Raw genomic sequence first — 27,228 nt, 5'->3', positions numbered from 1 at the left:
CGTCTGCCTTCAGCTCAGGTCAGGCATGATCCTGGGGTCCTGGGATGGACCGCCACTTAGTGGGGAGACTACTTCTCCCTCTGTCTGCCCCCGCCTCGTTTATGCTCTTTCTCTCCCAAATAAATAAGCTGATTTGCAAAAATTTTTTCTGTTAAAGAAACTGACCTTTTGTCTGTCCATGAGTGTTTAATATTTTACCCAGTTTGTTTTTCTGTTCTTTGGCTTTGACTTCTTAAGGTCAGAGATTTTTGTTTTGTTTTGTTTTTTAACCATATTTATCTTTCCCTATATGGCTTCTTTGGAAAGCTAATCCACACTCTAAATCTATACTCTAACATTATAAAAACATCCACCAGCCACCTAAAGTTTTTTTCTAATATTTTCAGAGTTTCATTTTTTTACATTTAAGAAATCAGAATCTCTGCCCCTTTTCCCTGCCACCATGTAACTTACTGGGAACATCATTTATTGTATAGTTTCTCTCTTCTCCACTGATGGAAGTTATCATGCTATCATTTTAACTCATTACAAAGATAAGGAGAAAAAAAATTTAAACATGTGACTATATACACTTATACGTGTGTATATGAAAATTTAAAAATACACGCTTAACATACTAATAACTTCTTACACTGTCAACAATAAACGTGCTGCCGAACTCAGGTATACAGAATTTACAAATTCCTTAGTAAGGTTATGGAATATGAAAATAAGCATCAGGCACACATCTCTTCCATTTCTTTGCAAAAGCAATACAACGGTCACTAACCAGGCTGACTCTTCCTTAAAAGCTGTGAAGAACAGTTGTCCCTAGCAGTTTTTCCAAAGTTTGTAGGCAGCTTTGCAAAATATATGTTTCCACTAGGTGGAGACAATTTAATAACAGGAATATTAGTTACTGAAATGAGAGTAGCCCTAAATTTTCTAAAAATATTATCAAATGGTAAAGAAGTTCTACCTCTAAATTCTTGAGTAAACCAGGGCTAGTTACTTTTGCTGAGGATCCGGCTACCTTATTTGTAAATTTAAGAATTTAAAGTAGCATCAAAAGCCCTCTTAACTGGGACACCTGGGTGGCTCAGGTGGTTAAGCAGCTGCCTTCGGCTCAGGTCATGACCCCACCGTCCTGGGATCGAGTCCCACATCAGGCTCCTTCCTCGGCAGGGAGCCTGCTTCTCCCTCTGCCCCTCCCTGCCATTCTGGCGGCCTGTGCTCGCCCCCCCCCCCCCCCCCGATAAATAAATAAAATATTAAAAAAAAAAAGCCCTCTCAACTAGTATATCAAAAAACTTATTTAAAAATGTCTCTAACAGTATAGTGCTTAGAGTCCTGTCCTCTTAAGCTGAAAAGGTATTCTACCTTTAGCAACTTCTTTCAACTTGAATACTTCAAACAATCATAACCAGTTTCCTCCAATCTTTTCTTTTTAAAGCAGGTCAAAAGAGACATACTGTTCACACATCTAGGATTTCAAGTTAAAGCCAAGGTTATCTGCACTTTTTTCCCTTGTCTTAAAGAAAATAGCTGATACCATACTTCTCCACATTCATTTGGTTTGTTTGCACACATACTTTAAACAATGAACTATTTATTTTCTCTTTAACTAGTGTCCTTGGAAGTAGAGGCTATATACTTGGGGGATTTTGTTTCTTTTCCTTTTTTTTTTTCTCATGCTATTTTATACTTTTTGCCTCATTTGGTAAAAACCTTCCATTTTTGTTAATTTCCTGAATTCTTAACTGTCCCTCTGTCAAGACATTGCTTACACTGGTACTTTACCTCCTGGTTCTCATCTGCCAGTCTAGATTTTTTAACTCTCCCAAGGATGTCTCAATCTCTGCTTGCCTAAGGGGTTTCCAGTCTACTGCTTCATCCGATTACTTGGATCTAGTAACCTAGATTCAACCTGCCAAACCACTGACTCACTAGTAATTTAGATCTCAGACTTTGGCATAATCTAGGTTCTCAGCTCTGAACACACACCAACTCTATACCACAAACTAACCACATTCTTAGAAAGGGACTTTTAATTCTCCCAGTACCTTAAGACCAAGAGACACAAAGAACATTGATACTTCCCGAGCAAAGCAAAGAAAAAAAAGGTTTTTTGAGTTCCTAAAGTAGAACAAGGGATGCTACCAACTTCATTTCACATCTCTCCCCAGGTTAGAGGAAACTAAACAAAGGAGCATATTAATGTGGCAGCAGTTATCAGCTTACTACTGGGCTGTAGACTATTGCTCTGGGTCAGCAGCACATAGGAGTGGCCCCCCAAAAACATCTGCAGATTTAATGGCACAGACAGATCAGTACTTCTATTTTTTAGAGAGAGATGTCAAACACAACTAAGGCATAAAAGCAAAGCTTAAAAATTTAAATAAGCTTATCACTAATGACAAAGCTAAAAAGTCTAATAACTACTGAGTTTTAGTCCAAAGCCCCATATGCCAGAATAAAAGCTAACTTCTGAAAAGTGGTATAGCAAGGGTGTTATCCTTTCCTGGGAAGAGAAATGTCCATAAAGTGTGGACTCTTGACAGACACAGAAGTGTTGATAAACACACACATAAGCATTAGCAAATAACAGCATAGGAAATCACAGCAACACTCCAATGTGTCACTGAAAATACAGTAACAGGGTCTACACTTCTGACAAAGGCATATCTGCTGAAAAATTAAATCTGTGGTAATGACAAAAGAATATGATTAATGAGGGTAACAGAGAAAGCCGAAGGCTTATGCCCCCAAATTCTCTTATAACAGCAGCTAGAATAATGGAATAACACTTTCAGAAAGAAAGCAGTGAGGCAATTCAATTCCACAAATACAAAAATATATGAATGCTTTTACCCAGTAATCCCAGTACTAGGAAATGTTATTAATAATAAACATTTAGGGGTGCCTGGGTGGCTCAGTGGGTTAAGCCGCTGCCTTCAGTTCGGGTCATGATCCCAGCGTCCTGGGATCAAATCCCGCATCGGGCTCTCTGCTCAGCGGGGAGACTGCTTCCCTCTCTCTCTCTCTCTCTTTCTCTGCCTGCCTCTCTGTCTACTTGTGATCTCTGTCTGTCAAATAAGTAAATAAAATCTTTGAAAAAAAATAATAATAAACACTTAGAGGGTTTATCATTTCTCTGAAATTCTGCTTAATCATAACAACCCTATGAAGCAGGTACTATTTTCCTCACCTAAGAAATAAGGAAATTGAGCTAAAGTGTAAATTAATAAGCAACTTGCTTAAAGGTCTCACAATAATAAGTGTCAAAGGCAAGACTCAAATGTAGGTCTATTTGACTAAGGAGGCCATGCCCTTAACCACATCAAAGACTACTGGTACTACTACAATAGCAACATCACCATCAGCAAGGAGACACACTTGCAACATCAACATCAGGAAATTTCCGCAGTCATTAAATGTAACAATTGTTAATAGGATATGCAATGACTAATGATACTCACAAGATAAAATGATGACAGGAGGCCACTGATTTGCATCTGTGCTACAATTATAGCTATATAAAAGTTACGTTCTAAGGTAACACAGTGTTAGGAGTTTGTGGAGGGAGTTTCCATTTTTAAAATCCCAAAATAGTAAGCACAGACTTATAACAGTTTTAAGACAATGAAAGATAAGAACAGAGAAGTGAAGAACGTGTCTCTGGTATCCCTTTGTCACACAAGGTAGATTTTCTCTTGCAAGAAAAGAAAAACTATTATGTCCCTATGCATATTCAATAGTAGCAGACAGACTGGGATCCAGGAGACCTCGATTCTCATTTTGGGTTCTTGAAACAATTCCAAAAAATAAACGGATTTAGGGGCACCTCGGTGTCTCAGTCATTAAGCATCTGCCTTTGGCTAAAGTCATGGTCCTGGGATTGAGCCACGCACATTGGGCTCCCTACTAGGCCGGAAGAGTGCTTCCTGCCCCATCCCCCCCGCCCCAGCTTGCTTATGTTCCTTCTCTCGCTGTGTCTCTGTCAAATAAATAAATAAAATCTAAAAAAAAAAAAAAAAAAAAAAGATAAATGGATTTAATCTTTCTTCTGTTCTGGACTTTATCTCTAGGTTTCTACAACTTGCACCAAAGAAAGTTTTAAACTGAAAAAGCAGTCTGGGGTTCCAAAGACCAGGATCTTAGAAGCATGAAAAAGAAATCAGGAGCTCTGAGGACAGAAAGAAGTTTTACAGCTCTGATAAATCTAAAGATTAGCATAGGGGTGCCTGGGTGGATCAGTGGGTTCTGCTCAGGACATGATCTCAGGGTCCTGGGATCAAGCCCTGCTTCTTCTCTCTGCTCACCAGGGAGCCTGCTTTCCCCTCCTTTCTCTGCCTGCCTACTTGTGATTTCTCTCTCTTTCTCTGTCAAATAAATAAATAATCTTTTTTAAAAGATTAGCATAATCTTTACGTTCATTAAAGCAGCAAAAATTGGCACAGCTCATCAATACTGGAAATCAACATGGTTCTGAGTTAATATATAGATTTAACATTTTTAGGGGCACCTGGGTGACTCAGTGGGTTAAAGCCTCTGCCTTCAGCTCGGGTCATGATCCCAGGGTCCTAGGATCGAGCCCCGCATCAGGCTCTCTGCTCAGCGGGGAGCCTTCCTCCTCCTCTCTCTTTCTGCCTGCCTCTCCACCTACTTGAGATCTCTGTCTGTCAAATAAATAAATAAAATCCTTAAAAAAAAAAAAAAGATTTAACCTCTTTATAAAATAAACATGTTTTAGGTAGTGTACAGATGTATATATCTTATGTCCATTAAGGCAGAGTTCCTTATCAGCAATGAAAATATATTTAAATATGTATATATCAAAATATTTTTTAAAAGCTACTTACTAGCAATTACACTTTGGTAATCTTAATGTGAGTTCAAATAATGTTAAAAAGAGAAAACCATATAATACTATAATAAAAACTTGGGATGGGCGCCTGGGTGGCTCAGTTAGTTGAGCGACTGCCTTCGGCTCCGGTCATGATCCCGGAGTCTTGGGATCGAGTCCCGCATCGGGCTCCCAGCTCCATGGGGAGCCTGCTTCTTCCTCTGACCTTCTCCCCTCTCATACTCTCTCACTCTGTCTCTCTCTCTCTCTCTCTCTCAAATAAATAAAATCCTTAAAAATAAATAAACAAATAAATAAATAGAAAAATAAAAACTTGGGGTATCTGGCTGGTTCAGTCAGTGGAGCATGCAACCTACTGGTTTTTTGGGGTTGTGAGTTCAAGCCCCACACTATGTTGGGAGATTACTTAAAAATAAAATCTTTTAGAAAAAAGATGTAAGTAGCTAAAATAGTGAAATCACCCGTTCATAAGCAAAACTGATTCTATATTATTAAACAATGAACAAAAAAGAAAACTGACATTAATTCAACACAAGATACTGTTTGCAGGCACTTTTTGTACAGCTTTCCCTCTACATCCACTTTTTAACGAAATCCTTTAAGTCCACATTTCTTAACTTTTGAATCCACAACTCCATTAAGAATCTGAAAAAAGTTAGGAACTCTCATGTTGGGGGTGGGAGGCGGGGTGGGATACCATACACAAAACACATGCCCTAAATCTCAGAATAATGGTGCCTTAAGAGAGCCCAGAACTGAAGGCTAAGAACACTTAGCTCCAAAAAAGAATTCCAAAACCTAATAAACAGAAAAACCAGAGATTATCTGCTCTTAATCCTTCTCAGTTTTCATCAGCTATACTGCAACAAAGCTACTGCCAAGGATTAGAGATTGATTCTTGTGAATTTATGGAGACCAAAATATTGCTTGTTTACTTTGATCTGGCTGTCACAATGAATTCTGGACTTTCCTACAACCAACATAAATACAAAGCTAAAAGGAACCCCACGATCCAACCACTGTTAAATCCATCTGAGGTATCATATTACCAGACTGGTTATGGCATAGAAAATGTTTGTGATATCAAAAGAATTTAAAAACACACATAAATTCAGGTCCATAATATAAAATCAGTCTAAACTACATTTTAAACAAAACGAAAACCAAAAGATAAAATTTCCAAAAAGAAATACATCAAAATTTAAGAGGAATTAAAACTGAGTACTGAAAACATGATTTTTAACTTTCTTCTTAAAATGCCCCCAAAAATACACTTAAAAAAATTAAAGTGATGACTGAAACTATATTTAATTTAAAAAAAAAAATTCAATACATTATCAATTTTCCCATCAGCTCCTAAGCTATTTTTTAAAGGACCAAGAAATATTTAACATGAGTATTAAAACTAAAAACAATCCATTTAAGAGATGAATAACATGAAGCACCTGGGGGACTCAGATCAAGATCTCAGATTCCTGAGACAGAGCAGCACATAGGCTCATGCTTAGCCCAGAGTCAGCTCTCGGAGATTCTCTCACTCTCTGCCCTTCCCCGTACGCTCACACATGCGTGTGCTTCTTCTCATTCAAATAATTAATAAATAAAATCTTAAAAAAAAAAAAAAGAAATGAAAAACAGCTAGGTTACTGTGTGACACTTTTTTCCCTCACCAATATTGTCTTCTTAATTTTCCTAAATCAATTACTGCAACAGATTATCCAAAAGGTTTCAGAAGAAATTAAACTAGTATTGATTGTCATGTTATCTATACATTTATAGTATTACCTTTCCAAAAGTTATGGAGACTACTAAGAAAAAAAGTATTTCAGGAGGCTACACTGGTAATTTATCACTGGTTAACCCAAACTGGAAATGAGACCTACATTTAAATACAAACATAAACAATTATAATAACATAAGGACAGAGAAACTGAGTCTTAATATTTTAGACAATACTCAACTATCAATGTTCAAGAGTCTTTAACATATTTCATTACTTTATAGCCACATGAGACAACATTCCTGGAGGACAGTACCTCATAAAAATAAAAAAGCTAGAAAAAGGCATATTTCCACTAATTCAAAGAGGCATGTTTTCTTCACAAATAGGCCAATTAAAATTTTTAAGAACAAGGATAAGAGGGTAAGTTCATTAAAAGTAAACAAGAGATATATTTTCTAATTTTGCTAAGTGTATTGTGAAAAGCAGATATTTTCTGTAATTGATATCATAAAATAACAAATAAGTAAAACAAAACCACTAGAGTAGTTTCCAGTCAAAACAGTAATACAATCTGTTTCCCCTACTCTCCCAGGTCCTTGTCATTTAAGTAATCTACAAAGTGGTAGTTTTGCTCCTAATGTGTAAGTAAAGCTTGGGATATTACTACCTAATGATATAAGGAAGATATCTGACCCTGGTGTAAAGAAATTAATGAGACAGGTCAACCTTAAAATGCAATTATTTAAGGGGGAGAGAATATTATACCATAAACTAGACTTGGGGAAAGGGTTAGGAGACATCCACAACTCCTCCCACACTCCATTCCACCCTAACAACTTTGAAATAAGAAAACTCCCCTGAAAGTAGACACAGAACTATAACCAGGATCTATGCCAGAGATTAATCCATCTCTGTCTCTCTTTCTTCACCTACACGCCATATATTTGCAATGTGCTTTGCTGTTTACAAAACCTTTTACCTATACTACCTCTTATGTCTTTACAAATAATCTGTGAGGTCAGCAAGAGTGGCATTTTTTTTTTTTTAAATAGAAAACAGAAAGGCCAATAATCTTGCTTGTAGTGAAACCAGACCTAGAAACCAAGACTCCTGGCCTTCAGTTCTGAAACTCTTTCCACACTATACACAACACTACCCTTTCTGTAATATAGTAAAGCCTCCTATAAAACATTTGGCCGGATTCCAAGACAGCAGTCCCAGACTGAATTGGACTCTATATAGCAAATAGTGTAAATAGTGAAGGTTTAATGCAATTACTGGCATGGAGGCATACATCTTTTTAAAAGTGAAGAATCAGTTGGTTTTAAGTTGATTTAAGTTAATAGTATGTGTATGGTAGTAGAAACAAACAGAACACTATTCTAAGAGAAGTCAAAATGAAATACTACAGATTTGCATATTTTACAATAGCTAATAGAGACAGTAGTAAGTAACAAATGGAATAGGGGGAAAAAAGGAGACAAAAAATGGATAATTAAAAAGAACAACATAAAAAGAAACTGATCATATTTTTAGGAAATAAAATGAGGAGCCTGTCTTTCTGCCAGAAGTAACTGTGAGACTTTAGATTATTAGCCTATAAAATAATGAGAGGTGTAGAAGAGGATTTTTTTTAGCCATTAAATGAATCCCTGCCAAAATTGCTGGCTCTGGAATAAAAAATCCAAACTCCTATTTCTAGATCAGCTGCTGGTACTATACAGGTTAAGTTAACCAATTATTTTAATCTTTCAACTCTCACATCTGTAAAATCAAAAAACACTCTACTCAAAACTACTTTCTAATGACCTTGGAAGGAAGAAACAATGTCTGCAAAGTAATAATCCACATTTTAATTCCCATCATCTACTGCAAAAACAAAATTTCTCAAACATCTTCTATGTTACTGCACAAGGCTAGGCTAAAAGTGCGGAGAAAGTGATAGCTTTACAATCTAAATCAATACGGCACACAGAAATGCTTAACTAGTAATGATTCTGACTACATAACAATATTGTGGTATCTCCGGTAAAGAGCCTTCATAGTTGAGCTGAACACAGCAGAGAGAATAAAGTTGGATTTGATCAAGATACAAAATAAAAATAGTAGTCATTAAGTTTAAGAAGGCAAAGAGGCAAGTAGGTTGCAAGGTCCTTTGGGTTCTCAAAGCACATCACTCGTCTGTTATTGCATTTAACACACTGTAAGATGGTTTATTTGTCATCCCTACTTAGACTCTAAATTCCTTAAGGACAGAGACCTTGTTCAATACATTTTCTACCCCTAACCCCTTGAATAGGGTCTGGCACACAGAAGAAAATCAACACATGTTTTTTGAGCAGGCAAGGTAAGGACAAAAATCCCTATTTAAATTATTGTACTTTAACCTACACTATTTTGTGCCGATCATTTACTCACTCTCTCAACTCCAAAACCACCATTCTAGATACCGCACTTTGGCGCTGGGGCTGAGACTGCACAATTTTATTTCACGTACTCTTCTGCCAGCTCTCCCTGTTAGGCTTCAACAGTGGAGGTAGTAAAAGGAAAACTGGAGAGCAAAAAGAGGGGTGAAAGGACTTGCTTCCAGTTCCTGGCAGCAGCAGCAACTGCAGCCCCTCACCCTGGCAGAAACAACAGTTTTTAGTCTCCAGCGACTCTGGGTACTTTTAGGTACTTGCAGAAACTGATCAGCAGCTGAATGGTGACCTCCTCAAAGGTTCAGAACCAGGCCAATGGACTCTTTTTTTCCTGAGCTCTTAGGTCAATTACACTGTAATGTTCTCTTTTTGCTCTTAAAACCATCCAACCAACTCCCCACATTAAAACTCCTCTGCTGAAATTCTTACTCAAGTTACTGTTTTCTCTACTAGGACTAATACACTATCAAACAGCTCTCCTTTTAGAGATCTTGCACCTTCACTGAAAAGTTAAGAAAATTTGGAATTATTCCTATAGATAAAATCTATTTTATAAAGGATAACTCAAAACCCTTTAGATTTGTCTGCTAAGGAGTGCCTGGCTGGCTCAGTTGGTGGAGCACGCAACTCCTGATCTCAGGACTGAGTTCAAATCCCATCTTGGGTATAGAGATTACTTAAAAATCTTTTAAAAATTTGTTGAGGTGCACCACAAAAATCATTCCACTTTTGTGTTTTAAACTATCCAACTTGGAAAGAAAAAAAGAAAGGAAATGAGAATTATTTAAATAGCACAAGGTATTCTAAACACACAAAACCATCTCCCTTTACTAGAGCTCATATCCTACAGAAAATATGAGATGGTAAAAGCTCACCTGCCGCTCTTCAAAGGTCTCAGCTCGCACAAGCGTCTACTCACATAAGCATGACCATGCTGTGATTCTTACATTTAAATACATTTTTGGAGGGGCACCTGGCTGGTAGAGTTGGTGGAGCATGCGACTCTGGACCTTGTGGACGAGTTCAAGCCCCAAACTAGGCACAAAGCTTACTCTAAAAAGAAAATAAAGGGCACCTGGGTGGCTCAATTGGTTGAGCAACTGCCTTCATTCAGCTCAGGTCATGATCCTGGAGTCCCCAGATCAGTTCGGGATCAGTTCTCATCAGGCTCCCTACTCAAGCAGGGGGTCTGCTTATCCCTCTGACTGTCCCCCTCTAGTGCTTGCCCTCTCTCATTTTCTCTCTCTCTCTCAAATAAATAAATAGAACCTTTAAAATAAAAATATTAAAAAGTAAATAAAGATTTTAAAAATTAAAAAAAAATACATATTTCATTGTTCAATATGGTCCCAAATGCAATAGAAAGCTGTTTCTTTTGTTGAACACTAATCTTTTCCAACACTAAAGATAATCTAGATTTATTGGCATATTGTTCTCCCTTCCTAAGGGATTTTCAAGAAATCATTTTCTTTTTTTTACCACGTGTGACTTTCACTTTATGCATCAACTTTAGAATCTAACCTCTTCATAAAATGCAACGGCACTCTGTAGCATAGTAACAAAAAGAAATCCCCCTTGCAGGAGAGTCCATAATCAACACATCTGTTGAAAATCAATGACCAAAATGCTCTGATGGCTTTCATATGGTCTGTTACTTAATAAAATAGCCTCATTAGACAATTTAATCTAAGGTGAGCTACAAAAATAATCTTTCATTATTGTACCTAACAAACTTATATTTTTAATTATGACAAAATGGAAGATACGGAGAAGCAGCAAACACACTGTTAATCCATTTCCAAATGAAATGGGAGAAAGCAAATGCAAACAACAGGAATCCTTCCTGTAATTTTTAGTAATGTTCACAGCTGAGCTTCCAACATAGAGTATCACTAGGCCCAGACATACTAGCCCACTTCACCTGCCTATAACATCTGTAAGGCAAAAGAGAAGTGAAAAGAATTTTAAACTTGAAAATCCAATGCCAATTCTACTGGAGTTCCTCCAAGTAGCATAAAAATGGATCGTGGGCCACCTACTTCCCTTACCACCTACATCTATAAAGTCAGGGACTCATTACCTAGCTCCTGCTACCGATGTAAAAATACTAACACCACCTTCTCTTTATGCGCCAAGAGTTGTATTACCATAGTCAGTACGTCCATGTAAAATCAACCAAGCTCTATTCCTTTCAACAAGAAATACCCAAGGACCCATCTGACACATTACATGGAAACCTAGGGATGAAGGGGATAAATAGGATATCTTGACCTACAGAGAGGGAAAGGACAGGGCAAATGTTATTGTACCTCTGCACCGCCCCCCCATTATATGGGGATCTGTTCAATTAAATGCAAAAAAAAATTCAGTAAGTTACTATGCTAACTAGGATTTCAGAGAAATGGGGAAAAAATGAAATTGAATAATGTGTCTAATAAAAAGGCCTTCACACCAAGTGTAATAAACACTCAATGTAGATCTGTATGTGAGCAGAACATACATAATCCGACAGTATTTTTCCTTTTCTAAAAATGGCAAACCGTGATGCATTGTTTAGTTTCCCCAGACTTAATAAATGAGTTGCCACAAAATTATGAGTGCTTTAAGTCATACTAAAAATGTGTCCATAACTTTAATAAAGTACATTTTCATGTTAACTCACTTCTCTTGGTGGAAGGAATTATGCTTCTTTGCTTAATGTACAGAAATGAAACTGTCGCTGAAACATCTGGTTATATATTATTCATTAGACATAAATCACCTTTACTCCAAAGACCACATAATAAAAACACAAATCATGAATAAATCAGAGAATGACCTCACACTACACACTAAAGGTCAATAATACAAAAATGAAATTCCTAAGATATTTGCTGACCTGCTCTATACAGTATTTCTATCCACACAAACCTAGGAACTAGCTGAGTGCTCAATACAGGCAGAGAAAAACTCAAAATTCTCAAAATGTCTCAGTATTTTGAATGTGTGCATTGTCTACATAATATTAGTGGCTCTAATTTGAAAATTTTCAGTGCAGCACATATGAGGACCACAAGCTTATTTTTAAAATACTCAGGCTAGCCTATTCAGGCACTTCTCCTTCATAAATTCTCCAAATCACTCTCATACATACTATAATTAACCTCAAGGAGGATTCCACAAGTGTACCTGAAGGAAATAACTCAAATCTTCAGAAAAAGTAAGGGGCCATATTTGCTGTGCTATCGCTGGAAAATGGAGTCTTATAAAACCACCCATCATTTTGCTTTGAACACGTTAAATGTACAATCCAGATTTTAAAAGATACCTGTTGATTGTGACAAGTATAAATTCCGGGGGTGGGGGGGGGATCACCAAAAATCTTATTGCTGCCATTTAAATTCTTTGTAAATCAAAGGGTCAAATATTTACTGTAAGAAGCCTGATCTGACACCAATCTAAGTTATTAAAAAATTCAACAACTATACCCCAATGCAAAAAGGGGAAAGTAGATTACCTACCAATTACACTAAGTATTCCAGCTTATCGTCTTGGAACTCACCAAAAGTAGATTATGTAATGCAAATCACTCAGACATGAGTTTTAAACATAATGCTCAGTCTAAAACATCCAACCCACGTCTCAATTTTTTTTTTAATTTTTAAAAGTAAAGCGTATTACCAAAACACTGAATGCAAACCTATCCTGTTACAGCAAATTTATTCAGACACCTCAAGGAAACCTAACATTTTCAAGCCACTTTACCCCTTAAAGGCACACATTCTCTCAAACTTTCTGACAGCCATGCAGTATATACCCCAAAAAGGTCTAAAGACCGGAAGACCATAAAGGTCTCAGCGGGCGGATAATCGGAATGAACCTCGGAAGTTTCAAAGACCAATTTTTACTAACAGTATCTCCGGGAGCAAGGAAGCTACTTCCAGAGGAGGCAAAGTCTCTTGACAACCAGGTCTACGGTTCCCTGGCGACACCCAATACCGAAGATCTCGGCGTCAACGACAGGGTTCAAAACGCGAGGCTTCCATCAGAAACAAACCAAGACACCCCCTCCCCCCACGACTCCTCCGGGGCAACCTCGCGGTTTCAGAGAGCAGCAACAGATACTCGCGGGCAGGCAGGCGGCACTCCAGGAATGTTTTAACCCGGGGGGGCTCTCCCCGCAGCCCACAAGGAACCCCGACGCCGAGGAGCGCCTCCACCAGCGAACCCAGACTCCAGCCCCGCGGGGGGGAAAGGGGGCATTCCGCACAAAGCGCCCCTACCCCACCCCCACGGTGTAGACACAGACTGCCGGGCAGCGAGGGGAAGCCCGGAGGAAAAACCCCGCAGTCCACGCGGCTGGCCTCGGAGAGGCCCCTCAGAGAGGCTGGAGCCCCCGCCCCGAGAGGCGAGGGGGCCGCAGAGTGGCCCCGGCCTCCGCGGAGGAGCGGACAGCAAGGGGTTCCCAACGAAGGAAGGAATTCAATCCCTGAGCTTCGCCCACGGGGTCCTCCGCAAGCCGGACCCTTGAAGAACGGGAACAATGAGAAGCTGCCTCCCCCCACCATCCCCGCCCCGAGAGCGGCCGGGGGCGGCGGCGCCATCTCCCCTCACACCCCCGCGGGCAACACACCCCCGGCCCCCGGGCCGCCGTCAGCCGCCCGCAGCCCCGCCGAGCCGACGCGCGTCCCGGCCCGCAGTTTCCGGGCCCTTCGCCTTCTCGCCCGCCCCACTCACCGGCTCCTGCCCCAGCCCGGGACTCAGCCGGCCGCGGCCAGACCGAGACTCAGGTACAAGCCGCCGCGGCCGCCGGCGCCGCCGCACAATATGGCGAGCCTCGGCTTCCGCAATGGAGCTCGGGAAATACAACAGGGGCCGCTCAATATTCATGAGAGACTGAAGGGAAGCCGGCTCGGCCGGCGCTGCGGGGAGGGCGGGAAGGAGCGAGCCAGCGAGGGGGCGGAGGCGCGGGACGCGGACGTACACCGCGCGGGGAGGCCCGCGGCGCGAGGGGAGGGGGCGCCGCCGCGTGCTGGCCTGGAGGGCGCGAGCCGCCCCTCCCCGGGCCGGCCGGCCCCGCCCCTCGGCGCCCTCGGCGGGGTCGACGCAGCCCCCGGGCAACGCCCGGATGTCGACGGCGCGGCCTCGTTCTCGAGCTTCAGGCTGCTGGAGCTTTCTGCCCCGGCTTCGGCCCACCCATTACCCCTCGTCGGCCGGCATTTAGGGTTTGGGCTGGGAGCTGTGCTGTCTGTGACTGCCTCCCGTTCTTCCTCCCATCCCACCCGGCAGACGTCCTCGTTAGGCATTCGGCCCTAGAACTTCACCTGAACTTCGGCTGCCTGCCTCCCCGTTCAACAGACACACACTTACCATCCTGGCAGAGGGACCCTACAACATGTAATTATTACAGGGTAAATGACCTTCTATTCTAGAAGTACATTGTTGGACGTCTGTAAGTATTCCGATCGTTTTCATCAGCTCTATTACACCTTGCTGTTTTCTTCCTTCTTGGCCCCTTCCAGTATTATCTTCTGAACGTGAGAATATGAGAAGTAATAGATTAAGTAGATGTCATCATCACCTAAAACACAAACAATTAGCCAAAAAAATTAATGTGAAATGCGTACAAATTAAGCGATGCACTGAAGAATTTAAGCGAAAGAGTTCCCTGACCTCAGGGTATGCTATTGGTGAGATGTCCTATTCTCTTAAAAAGATAATCCACAAAATCAGACAGTAAATATGAAGGCATTTGTGACATAAAGAAATGGACCACCCTATAAAACTAGGTTTATAGCCTCCACTGTGTCTCTAACCATGAGACTTAAATTGCATAACCTCTCTGAACTGAATTTTCTTCATTTGCAAAATGAGAATATTGTGTTGGGTAATTCTTAGGTCTTTTCCAGTTTTTGAACTTTCTGAAACTCTCCAAGCAATGCCAAATAAACGGTATGAATTTACTTAGGATTTTGGAAAAGAAAGGGATCAATTACAGCTGGTGTGTGGAAGGAAGATTTCATAAGGAGCTAGGATTTGATTAGTACTTTGGCAGATAGTTTTTGGATGGGTAGAAAGAAAGAAGACAGGTATTAAAATATTAAAGATAACACATTATGTATCCTACCTAACGATCCAATAAAGCAAAACATTATTCTTTTTCAGTGACTTGAAAATTTTCACTGTCTATAGCTTTAAATAGAAATGACAATTCTTGGGAGCCTGGCTGGCTCAGTGGGTAGAGCATTAAACTCTTGAACTCTGGGTGGTGAGTTCAGCCCAACATTGAGCTTGGAATCCCCTACTTACAAAGAAAGAAACAAAGAAAAGGCGGGGGGAGGGAGGAAGAAAGGAAGGAAGGAAGGACAATTCTCAGACTCTATAAGATCTTCAAGGTCAAGCTCTTTCTCCAGTATGAAAAAAAAAAAAAGTCAAAATACAGATGGTCCCAACTTACAATTCCATGTAGGACTTTTCAACCTAACAGTGGTTGAAAGTGATACTGTTCAGTAGAAACTACTTCAGGTTTTGAATTTTGATCTTTTCCTGGGCTAGCTATATGTAATAGGATACTCTTGTGATACTGGGAAGCAGCACTGAGCCACAACTTCCAGTCCGCCATTCGATCAAGAGGGTAAAATCTGATACAATCACTTTGTACCCATATACAACCATTCTGTTTTTCACTTTCAGTACAATATTCAATTATATGAGCTATTCAGCACTTTATTATAAAATAACTTTGTGTGAGATGATTTTGCCCAACTGTAGCTAATCTAAGTGTTCTGAGCGCGTTTAAGGTAGGCTATGATGACAGTAGGTTTAGGTGTATTAACTGGATTTTGACCTATGATGTTTTCAACCTCCACCAGTTTAGCAGGATGTAGCCTTGTCGTAAGTCAAGGGAGAACTACAATCAAAGCATGCTTCTTCTTCTCCCTTCCTATAATGGTCCACTTTCTAAAGATAGTGCGGTTGCAGAACCATCACTTCTTTACTCATGACAACTGCCTGTGTCTTCATAATTCGGAACCTTTTGCTCCAGTTATGCCTGTGAAGATAATGGTGTATGGTTACATTAAGAAATTCAATCGATGTTGCGAAAAGTGATCATTTGTTGAAAGCATGGGAACTTTATGGATAAAAGTTAAATATAGTACTTTTAAAAGATTCACAGGAGAATTAGTGGGAAATGGAAAACTTATGGGATATGTGGATTAAATGTGATTAAAAAGCTAGACCTCAGGCTAGCATCCTTAATATGAAAGACACGACTGTCAAATTAATGGAACTCATATTATCTATTTTATCTTACTCAAAAACTTGGCATTGAAAGTGCTATACGCCACCCGTGACTATATTAATCGGGAAAGATTTTGTTATGGTATCATAATAAAGTTTCCAAAATCTCCATGCGTTAACACAACAGACATTTATTGCTTGTTCATGCTTCATATGGATCAAACGCCCTCTGTTCCAGTCACTCCATGAACCAGATTGACAGAGGGTCCACTGTTCTGTAACTATCTCACCTAGATAATAGCAGCTGATTCCCTGTGGAAGAGGAAGAGATGAAAGAATCCCAATGAACTTTTCATAGCCTTATATTGGAGAAAAAAAAAAACACACAACACATTACTGCAAAAAAAAATTTAGACACACACACACATTACTGGTAGAATTTCACTGACCTAAACTAGTTACAAAGCCTCTGCCATCTGCATAGAGACTGAGTCCTTGAACCAAGTCAGAAGTAGGGATATTGGTGAACAATACTAATGTCACCCATCCCGGCCCCACCAGTGAGCTCCTATATATTTTGAAAAAACTCCCAAGAAGTTTTATTCCATAACTGGAAGTTATGCTTCCAAAAGTAAACTCTCTGTGCTTGTTAAGAATTGACTATCATGGGGCACCTGGGTGGCTCAGTGGGTTAAAGCCTCTGCCTTCCGCTCAAGTCAGGGTTCTGGAGTCCTGGGATCGAGCCCCGCATGGGGTTCTCTGCTCAGCGGGGAGCCTGCTTCCCCCTCTCTCTGTCTCTGCCTGCCTCTCTGCCTGCTTGTGATCTCTGTCTGTCAAATAAATAAATAAAATCTTAAAAAAAAAAAAAAGAATTGACTACCATGTAAATAGAATGGACTTGCCATTTTCTTCCCCTTTGTTTTAGTTGTATATTAAATCAATGTCAGTCTGTCTAGTGATTGACATATCCAAACTACATTCCTTTTGCTAACTTTTTTACCTGACCTAAGGGATATTACCCTAAAAACATTTCCTACTAATACTCTGCACCCATGTTACATTACTAATTGAAGGTAATAATCATATCTTCAGTAGGAAAATGCTAACACTACATAATACAAGTATCATACTATAGGTAGATGACTCCATGAACTCTAGGTTAAAAAGATTCTTTTTGAGGTGGCCGGCTGGCTCAGTCAGAAGATCATGCGACTCTTGATCTTGGGGTTGTCAGTTTCAGCCCTGTGTTGGGGGTGGAGTTTACCTTAAAAAAAAAAAAGATTATTTTCCCTCAAAACTTGAGAAGTGTGCCCTATTAATCACATGGTGAACTGAGTATAGAAATCATTTCTGATCACAAAATTCACAGCTTTACTGGCTTTCTGCTATGGTAATGATACAAAATTAGATTAGTTTAGCTCAACCAACGTTTATTGAGCATCAACTATGTGCCAACACTTTGCCAAGTTCTTGGAATAAATATGCAAATGTAAGTAGGACATAAGTTCCTTGAGAACAGAAATCCTGTCCACCAGTGTATACCTAGAGATTAGTGTGATGCTAGGCCCATATACTAGATGCTCAATAAATAGGTGTTAAAAGAATGAAAGACGAATCTTTGATCTCAGTGTGTAATGAAATAGAGCAGTGCATATGAGCTGGGTTTGCCTCAGTTTTATCACTGACAAGCAGAAATTTCTATTAAGATTGCTGTTAGTCCTTGCAGAATCTTTCTCTATTTAGGCAGTGTGTTTGAAATGGGAATATATGCCGGCCTATTCTATATATACCATATGGATTTCTTTTCAGTTGTGCTCCAAATATCTGATTGTTAACCTGCTTTTCTAAAATGAAGATTTAAGGCCACCAATAGCTTGTTACCGATAAACTATGTATGTCTCAGTTTCTATAGCACATTTATATTAATTATTTCACAGAATCCTCAGTTCAGCCCTCCAAGGTATAATTCCTACTTTATAGACAAGGAAAATGTGACTTCTGTGGTTAACTAGCTTTTGCAGACATTGAGCTCATAAGTGGCAGAGCTGAGACTCAAACCTAGGTCATCTGAATTCAAGCTGGGGGTTACCTTACCTTCGTACCACAGGTGCCTTCCCGCTCAATGCTGCATACTAAACTTCAGCATTTTCTTTCTTTCTAATGGGTAAGCAGCATATAAGAGAAACATCTCCAGAGCTTCCTCTCAACACTAGTATTATTCCAGTCCTCAGTGTGGTCTATTTTTAAGAAGCTAGGGATGATGTTAAATATAAGTGTGTAAACTTGATCCATTGACAGAAAACCAGCAGGTCTTGGTTTTGTTTTCTTAGAAAATTTGCTTTACAGGGGCACCTGGGTGGCTCAGTGGGTTAAAGCCTCTGCCTTCTGCTCAGGTCAGGATCCCAGGGTCCTGGGATCAAGCCCCACATCAGGCTCTCTGCTCAGCAGGGAGCCTGCTTCCCCCTCTCTCTCTCTCTCTGCCTGCCTCTCTGCCTACTTGTGATCTCTGTCTGTCAAATAAATAAATAAAAACCTTTAGGAAAAGTTTGCTTTATGAAAACAAAACAAAATTAAAAGTTGGGTTAGAAAACAGGAATAGCTTGGGATTTAATCACCATCTATATATTTACTGTTGTCAAAATATATCTCCTAAAAAAAATTCTTTATTTGCCATCCTTTAGATGTGTTGTGCTTTCTTTGAAGGGGTCAACTTAAGTAGGGACATTGTAGAAAGGCCTAAAGAGACCTATAATTCAAGGTGACTTCAGGAAGCCAGCAACTCAAGATTTACAACCTCTTCAGCTGAAAAAATATAGCTGTAGCCACAGGCTTTAGTGAAGTTTTATTTGTATTTCAGCATAGTGCATGTCTTCTTGTGACTTTTCCCTTGGTGTTTTAGTTCATTCCTCTTTATATTCCCAAGACAACCCAAATAATTGGTGCTACTCTTAACGATTCAACTTGAAGAAGTTAAATAGATTAAATGAGATGGGCAAGTTAGACTTTTGGGGAGAACTACACAATACTGCTACTTCCCTCCTTTGGAGACTTGGAATGGTATTTTATGTGTCCCAGATGTGGCCACATTCTGCCTAACATCTGGTAGTGCATTTTATTAAAATAATGAACTAGCATATGTTTGAAAAGTCAAAAGAAAGAATAAAAGTTTTCATTCTGATGCAACACAAATAGCCAACTGTTTCTTTGTAGTTAATAATGGGACATATAAATGGGAAATATTACTGTGATATCCAACTTCAAGTATAAGTTAAAGTATGATTTAAAAATTACTGGCTTAAGCTTTCTAACATGAAAAATGTTTATTCCATTCAAGTGAACTTTGAAAGTATTTTCCTTTCAAAATGTTTACTGGAAGGGAAGAGAGTTGTTTCTTGGCGTTGATATAGGAACACCAAGAATCATCCTGGAAGCTAACAAGGAATAGATAATTAAGATCAAAACTCAGAACTAAAATGGAAATTTCTCGGGAGAAGAAAGCTGGACGATCCTTATGGGAAAGTACAGCTGAAGAGTGCAAAATACTCAAGTCAAATGACAACTGCTCAAACTGCCTTTTTGGACATTTTAATTTTTTCCACTTAAAACAAGCATGGTGCTAGAATGGTTTTTGTGGGGTGAGAGAGCGGAGGGTAAAGACATCTCTTATCTAATACATTTCTGGGAAATGTTTTTAGTAAAGAATCTAAAAGAACTGCCAACTCCCACCCATACAAAGAAAATTTTGTTTTATTTTAGACTACATTAAGATCTGGAAACCCCTGCAGTATCCATCCATCTGCTGGGTCATTTGCATTTTACACTCTACAGAAGCAAGCCATTAAAATATACATCAAATAAGACACTAAAGTAGGTTATAATTCAGGTAAATCCAAAAACCATTCTGGTCAACCTAGAATAATGAGGTTTTGTGTGTTACACCCAGGAAGAGATATTTTTTAAGGATTTTAGTCTGTACAAAATTTATATCATTTTTAAAATAAACATTTCACAGACCATCCTTATGAGATCAGAATTAACTATTGTCCCTTAAGGATTATGAAATCTGTCACATATGAAGTATGGGATAAAGATGACTGCAAAAGAACCTTCTTGTCATAGTATCCTGTTAAGGATATAGGGTGACCTAACACACTGTTATATCCCTCTCCAACACTCACAGCTATGATCTAATTAGTTCTTGTCTTAAGGCAGTACTGATGCTCTTCGTGTATTTTCAATTCATTGACTTCTTGACATTTACAAATCCTTAGTCTCCGACTTCACTCTTGGACTTTATTACATTAGCTGTCCTGGTTTGACCCTTTCCTAAAATTTAAAAAGACGACTGTGGGCCTGACTTCAACACAGCTGTCCCTTCTTCCACATGATCCAGTTCTTAGCTATTTGCCAACCTATTCATTTCCTGACTTGCTCTTCAATTAGGCTTGGCCATATCCTTACCCCAGCCTTGAACATGGGGCTTGACACACAGTGAATACAAACGGCATTACAAGAACATGGCAAACATAACCTGTAGACACCATGCCATTTATGGTACGGGAAAAGAGCCATCTTTATCAACAAATACAGAAAATACAGAGCTCTGTAGTGGAAAAGAACAGAGAAACAATGAGGAGAGACATTTGGAGAGACAATGAGGAGGACATTTGGAGAGAGCCCAAATGTCCACTGATTGCTGTCTGTGGTACAGAATACTCCAGGAACAATCCTGGATCAGGAAAACCCATGTTAGGAATGTCATGTGGTATCTTGCAGCTGCCCCCCACCCCACCAAAAGAATAATGACCAACAAGAAAGTTTGTTATCGGTGGATCTTCAGTTTGAACGTTGATTTTGAAGAGTCTTGTCAAAACATACTAATATTTCATACCAAGAGTAAAAGTTTAACATGCTATATATTATTCCCAATATTCCAAGTGGAACTTGAAAGTTGATTACTTCTCAAGCCAGATTTAGCATTTTCTCCCCCATTCACTTGCCTAGATTTGTTGTATGGAAATATGTCCCCCTAACCCACCCAAGAGAATGAAAGTAGCATGACGGCACAATGTTAGTATTCATCTTTCAGTGCCAGTCATTATTCATTTTAAGTGGGCCCCAATACTTGAAACATTATAATCTATGGGTATGCATAGGCTTTGCTCCTAAGATACATCTGGAATGTCTTCAGGTAATGAGAATAACTACAGTTTTTAAAAAGCAGTCACTAAATATACTTGTTTTGCGTATTTTACAAAGAGTGTTTAATAATTACAACAATACTTAGAAAGCGAAACTTTGAATAGGCATAATTTTCTACCTACTACGTTCACACAATTATAATACAAGTTGTTGGTCTGTGTTTATGAACACATATATTACATATATTAATGATGTGCATGAAAATGACACAACCCCCTAAGAGGGCAACTTGGTAGTTCTCAAAATTTTGAGGGGGTGTATCTTTCAGCCTAAGAGATCCAGTTCCAGGAATGTATCTTACAGAAGTACTCACACGAGTGTGCAAAGAAATTATATACATGGATGTTAATTTTTACATTGCTTATATTTGTAAAAATCTGACTATAATTTTGTTTTTGGTTAAATAAATTTTATTTATTTATTGGTTAAATAAAATTTAGTATTCAACACCGTATCTTATAACTGTTAAAAAGAATGAGATAAAGCTACTGCTTAACATCACTCATCAGGGAAATAAAAATCAAAACCATGATGAGATACCACCTCACACCTGTCAGAATGGCTAAAATTAACAACACTGGAAACAACAGATGTTGGCAAGATTTCAGGGAAGGGGAAGGCTCTTACATTGTTGGTGGGAATGCATATTGGTGCAGCCACTCTGGAAAACAGCATGGAGGTTCCTCAAAAAGTTAAAAATAGGGGGTGTCTGGGTGGCTCAGTGGGTTAAAGCCTCTGCTTTCGGCTCGGGTCATGATCCCAGGGTCCTAGGATCGAGTCCCGCATTGGGCTCTCTGCTTCGGCGGGGAGCCTGCTTCCTCCTCTCTCTGCCTGCCTTTCTGCCTACTTGTGATCTCTATCTGTCAAATAAATAAATAAAATATTTTTTAAAAAAATAGAACTACCCTATGATCCAACAATTGCACTACTGGGTATTAACCCAAAGGACACAAAAATACAGATTCAAAAGGACGCATGCACCCTGATGTTTATAGGAGCATTACCAACAACAGCCAAACTATGGAGAGAGCCCAAATGTGCACTGACTGATGAATGGACAAAGAAGATGTGGTATACATACACACACACACACACACACACACGCACGCACGCATATACAATGGAATATTACTCAGCCATCAAAAAGAATGAAATCTTGACATTTGCAATGACATAGATGAAGCTAGAGTGTATTATGCTAAGTGAAATAAGTCAGAGAAAGACAAATACCATGATTTCCCTCTTACGTGGATTTTAAGAAACAAAACAGATGAACATAGGAGAAGGGAAAAGAAAGGGGAGAGAGGCAAAGTATAAGAGACTCTTGGGGCGCCTGGGTGGCTCAGTGGATTAAGCTGCTGCCTTCGGCTCAGGTCATGATCTCAGTGTCCTGGGATCGAGCCCCACATCCGGCTCTCTGCTCAGCAGGGAGCCTGCTTCCCCCTCTGTCTCTGCCTGCCTCTCTGCCTACTTGTGATCTCTCTCTCTCTGTCAAATAAAATAAATAAAATCTTAAAAAAAAAAAAAGTATAAGAGACTCTTAACAATAGGGGCGCCTGGGTGGCTCAATGGGTTAAGCCTCTGCCTTCGGCCCAGGTCATGATCTCAGGGTCCTGGGATGGAGGCCCGCATTGGGCTCTCTGCTCAGGGGGGACCCTGCTTCCCTCTATCTCTGCCTGCCTCTCTGCATAATTGTGATCTCTCTCTCTGTCAAATAAATAAATAAAAACAAAATCTTAATATTATTAAAAAAGAGAGACTCTTAATAATAGAGAACAATGGGGCGCCTGGGTGGCTCAGTGGGTTAAAGCCTCTGCCTTAGGCTCAGGTCATGATCCCGGGGTCCTGGGATCGAGCCCCACATCAGCTCTCTGCTCAGCGGGGAGCCTGCTTCCTCCTCTCTTTCTCTGCCTGCCTCTCCACTTACTTGTGATCTCTCTGTCAAGTAAATAAATAAAATCTTAAAAAAAAAAAAATAGAGAACAAACTGAGGGTTGATGGAGGAAGGGTGGGAAATGAGCTAAATGGGTGCTGGGTATCAAGGAGGGCACTTGTGATGAGCACTGGGTGTTATATGTAAATGATGAATCACTGAATTCTATACCTGAAACAAATTTTACCATATATGATAAATAACCAGAATTTAAATAAAATCTTGGAGGAAAAAAAGCTACAAGTACTGATATAGAAAGATATCAAAAATATATTATCAAGTGAAAAGTCAAGTCTCTCAGCAATGTATGTAATGTGTACCAAATATCCTATCCTATTTTTGTAATACAAACATATTCAAATGAATATACACCAAAATATTAAGAGGAATTATATTTAAGGAAAAGAGATCTTTTGAGGACTTTCAGTTTCTGAATTTTTTTTTTAAAGATTTTATTTATTTATTTGACAGAGAGAGACCACAAGTAGGCAGAGAGGCAGGCAGAGAAAGAGAGAGGAGGAAGCAGGCTCCCTGCTGAGCAGAGAGCCCGATGCGGGACTCGATCCCAGGACCTTGAGATCATGACCTGAGCCAAGGCAGCGGCTTAACCCACTGAGCCACCCAGGCGCCCTGAATTATTTTTTAATTTCTGTATCATCTGCATGTTTCACACTGGAATAAAACATTAAGCTTTAAATAAATAAATAAATAAATAATGTTTAAATAAAACATTAAACTTTATCATAAAAGTAAAGATACAATTACATGTAAAAAGTAAACATCTAGGAGCACCTGGGTGGCTTAGTCGTCAAGCATCTGCCTTTGGCTCAGGTCATGGTCCCAGGGTCCTGGAATCAAGCCCAGCGTCTAGCTCCCTGCTCAGTGGGAAGCCTGCCTCTTGCTCTTCCATTCCGCCTGCTTGTGTTCCCTCTCTCACTGTCTCTCTCTCTCTGTCAAATAAAATCTAAAAAAAAAAAAAAGTAAATCTCTAATAAAAATGATTGAAATTTCTGCACATATCCACCTATTATTAGAGGAAGGGTGGAGGTGAAAAAAAAAGCTGTTCTAGATCAGGCAATATCAGCCAAAGCAAACAGAAAAACTAGAATTTGGAAATTCTTTGGTTCTAGAGCTCCAGTTGTGTAGTGACCTTGAAAATCAGGAAATTAATGTCTTATTACTAAACTTCAATTTCCATTCCCCTAAACATTCCTGACCCTACTTAGTAAGAATTTAGGCTAAGCAGGGTCCAAGCAATGATTACACAACCCTCAAATAGTAACCCTTTAAAAGAGTTCTAGGACCTATATAATTATCTTGGAATTCTATTCTTCTACTAATTTATATCCCACAGTCTCTAGGAGAAATATCAGATGTTGTTTGCTAATTAAACTTCTAGTACTCCCTCCAGAAATTCCTGCTGATTTAGCTTGTGATTACTGGAAACAAATACAAATTGTAGGTTGAGAATCACATATTTGAATTTTCCATCTTATATGCATCTACTCCAGGGAATTCTAAGTTTCTAGACTTTTTGAGATCACCATATGGTGAAAAGCTTGGGCAGTATGTTAGGCCAGGTTCAAGAGACTTGACCTCTCTCCAGATTGGATCAGATGACCCAAGGGGTCAAAGCAAGAACACTAGTCATTGCATTTGGGGTAGAATGGGGGTGGGGTTGTGCAGAGATAAACTCAGGAACTGGCTGAAAAAAATAGGTTGTTGTCCAAAGTGTCCAGATGCCCAGAGCAAATACACAGGCAAGAAGGAACTCCAAAAAGTGGGGCATAGAATAAGTTTAAGGGGGTAAAATACACCTACCTGAAAGCTGAATCAGGGGGTCTGAAGCCAGGTCATCAAGAGTAGCTATCTTTCCTTCTCCTCCAGGAGAGGATGACAAGTGAGATGAAGAATAAGGGTAAAGTCCAATATGGCCGGTGTTAGCGGAGACTGGCAAAAGGATACCCCTGACCTTGACTCTAGATCCTAAAGATTCGGAGAGGCCTAGTCTGAAGACACATGCAGAGCAGAGTATCAAATGAGGGTTGTGAGAAACAGAGGGTTCGTTAGGAAAACTAGAGATGGATCCAAATAGCATACCGAGAATGTCTGCTGTGGAAACAAGAAGACAAACGGGATGTCATCGTTTGGAAAGCATCGCTGTAAGACGCACACGTTGTGCCGCTGCTGGGGTTCGAAGGCCTACCACCTTCAGAGGTCCACCTGTGGCAAAGGTGGCTATCCTGCCAACCGCAAGGGAAAGTGTAACTGGAGTGCCAAGGCTAAAAGAAGAAACACCACTGAGACTGGTCGAATGAGGAGGCACCTAAAAATTGTAGACCGCAGATTCAGGCATGCGTTCCATGAAGGAACAACACCTAAGCCCAAGAGGGCTGCTGTTGCAGAGTCCAGTTCATCTGAAGGATTTCAACTACTAGTCATACAATAAATGTTCTGGTTTAAAAAAAAAAAAAATAGCATACCAAATTTGTGAAAATCTCCCAACACAGATGCGAGCAACAGCCAATGTCAGTGAGAGCTGAGCATGTGATAATTGGCTTTTTCTTGGTTCCAATTTCTTGGATCCTCTGACCCTCTCCAGGTCAGTCTCTGTTGTGGCTTCACATCATGACTTCAAGCTCTAAGTTTTGGAATGTCCCAGGTTTAGTCTTAGTACTTTTTTCCCCTTTTAATTTATATCCTCTGTCTGGGTGATTCTCTTCAGTACTGTGGCTGTAAGTATATGTTAACTACTCTCAATTTTCTCCAAACTTACGGATTTCTCTAAGTTTCCTGGAATTTAAGGACGTCTCTAAACTTATATCCAATTCCCTTTTCAGCCCCTCTTCTTAGATGTCTAATAAGTATATCAAATATAAAATGTCTAAGCTAGATCTCCTTTTTGAAAAGTAAACAGAGAACAACATGTGATTTCTTTTTAAAGATTTTGTTTATTTGACAGAGATCACAAGTAGGCAGAGAGAGGGGGAAGAAGGCTCCCTGCTGAGAAGAGAGCCTGATGCGGGGCTTGATCCCAAGACCCTGAGATCATGACCTGAGCTGAAGGCAGAGGCTTAACCCACTGAGCCACCCAGGGGCCCCCAACACATGATTTTTAACTGTCCTTTTATTTGTAGCTATAATATCTAAATCACTTTATAGACCCAAGGGAGTTAAAAGAAATTACTCCTTATGATTACTCAAACCACATAAATAACTCAAAATGTAATATTAATGTTTTAAGTATATTTGCATACATATTCATTTATACATTACCTTCGCAAGAGTCTATAACTCCTGACCACACTCAGTAATTCAAAGACAGAAAACATAGACCCTCTCCTTAAAGAACCTGGCATCCAGTAGGGGACACAGACACATACCAGATGTGATGAGGTAAATAAAAGAAAGGCAACAGGAATGATTCTTCCTGGAGGCCCATTTTTAATTACACACTATGGGACAGCACCTCTCAAAGGACTCCAGTCTTGGCAATATTAGCTTTATCCTGAAAACGATGAAAAAGTTGTAGGTAAATTTACAACTGTGCTAACAGTTGTAAGTTGTAAGTAAAAGAAAAAGTTGTAGGACAGTAAGTAAAAGTTGTTGCACAGTACCTTACACATACAGAGTAAAGTAAGTAAACACAACTACATTGTGCTACATTATGAGATTGTTGGCTATTGGATTATAGCCAACAGTCTCATAATCTCTGTATGTGTCAGTTACTGTGCTAAGTATTTTAGAAGCATTATCTCATTTAATCTTTACGCCAACTTTAGGAAGAAGTTACCATAATTACTACCATTTTATGGATTAGAAAACAGAGGTGAGGTTTAATGCATTTTGGTACTTAACTAAGTCACCTGAAGTCATAGGGTGG

General features: G+C 39.6%; 2 protein-coding genes across 2 annotated transcripts in view; one reads left to right on the top strand and one right to left on the bottom strand.

Moving 5' to 3' along the window:
* The window catches only part of RNF2 (ring finger protein 2), a 45,656-nt gene extending 31,675 nt beyond the window's left edge, over positions 1 to 13,981 (bottom strand). The window contains exon 1 of the mRNA XM_059412775.1: positions 13,706 to 13,981. The gene's annotated coding sequence lies outside the window, so the exon portion shown is untranslated. The remainder of the gene's footprint in view (positions 1 to 13,705) is intronic.
* An 11,501-nt stretch (positions 13,982 to 25,482) lies between these two features.
* Positions 25,483 to 25,794, top strand: LOC132025970 (large ribosomal subunit protein eL37-like). Its single transcript, XM_059413932.1, has one exon. The coding sequence runs from the start codon at positions 25,483 to 25,485 to the stop codon at positions 25,792 to 25,794; it is 312 nt and encodes a 103-aa protein (XP_059269915.1).
* Positions 25,795 to 27,228: the final 1,434 nt, after the last annotated feature.

Source organism: Mustela nigripes, chromosome 10 (assembly GCF_022355385.1).
Source record: "Mustela nigripes isolate SB6536 chromosome 10, MUSNIG.SB6536, whole genome shotgun sequence".
Classification (NCBI taxonomy): domain Eukaryota; kingdom Metazoa; phylum Chordata; class Mammalia; order Carnivora; family Mustelidae; genus Mustela; species Mustela nigripes.
The sequence above is the reverse complement of the archived record's forward strand: the minus strand, read 5'-3'. Positions and strand labels throughout refer to the sequence as shown.

Excerpts from the sequence above, each read along its gene's own strand:
- LOC132025970 (XM_059413932.1), top strand. The coding sequence starts at position 25,483 with ATGTCATCGTTTGGAAAGCATCGCTGTAAGACGCACACGTTGTGCCGC.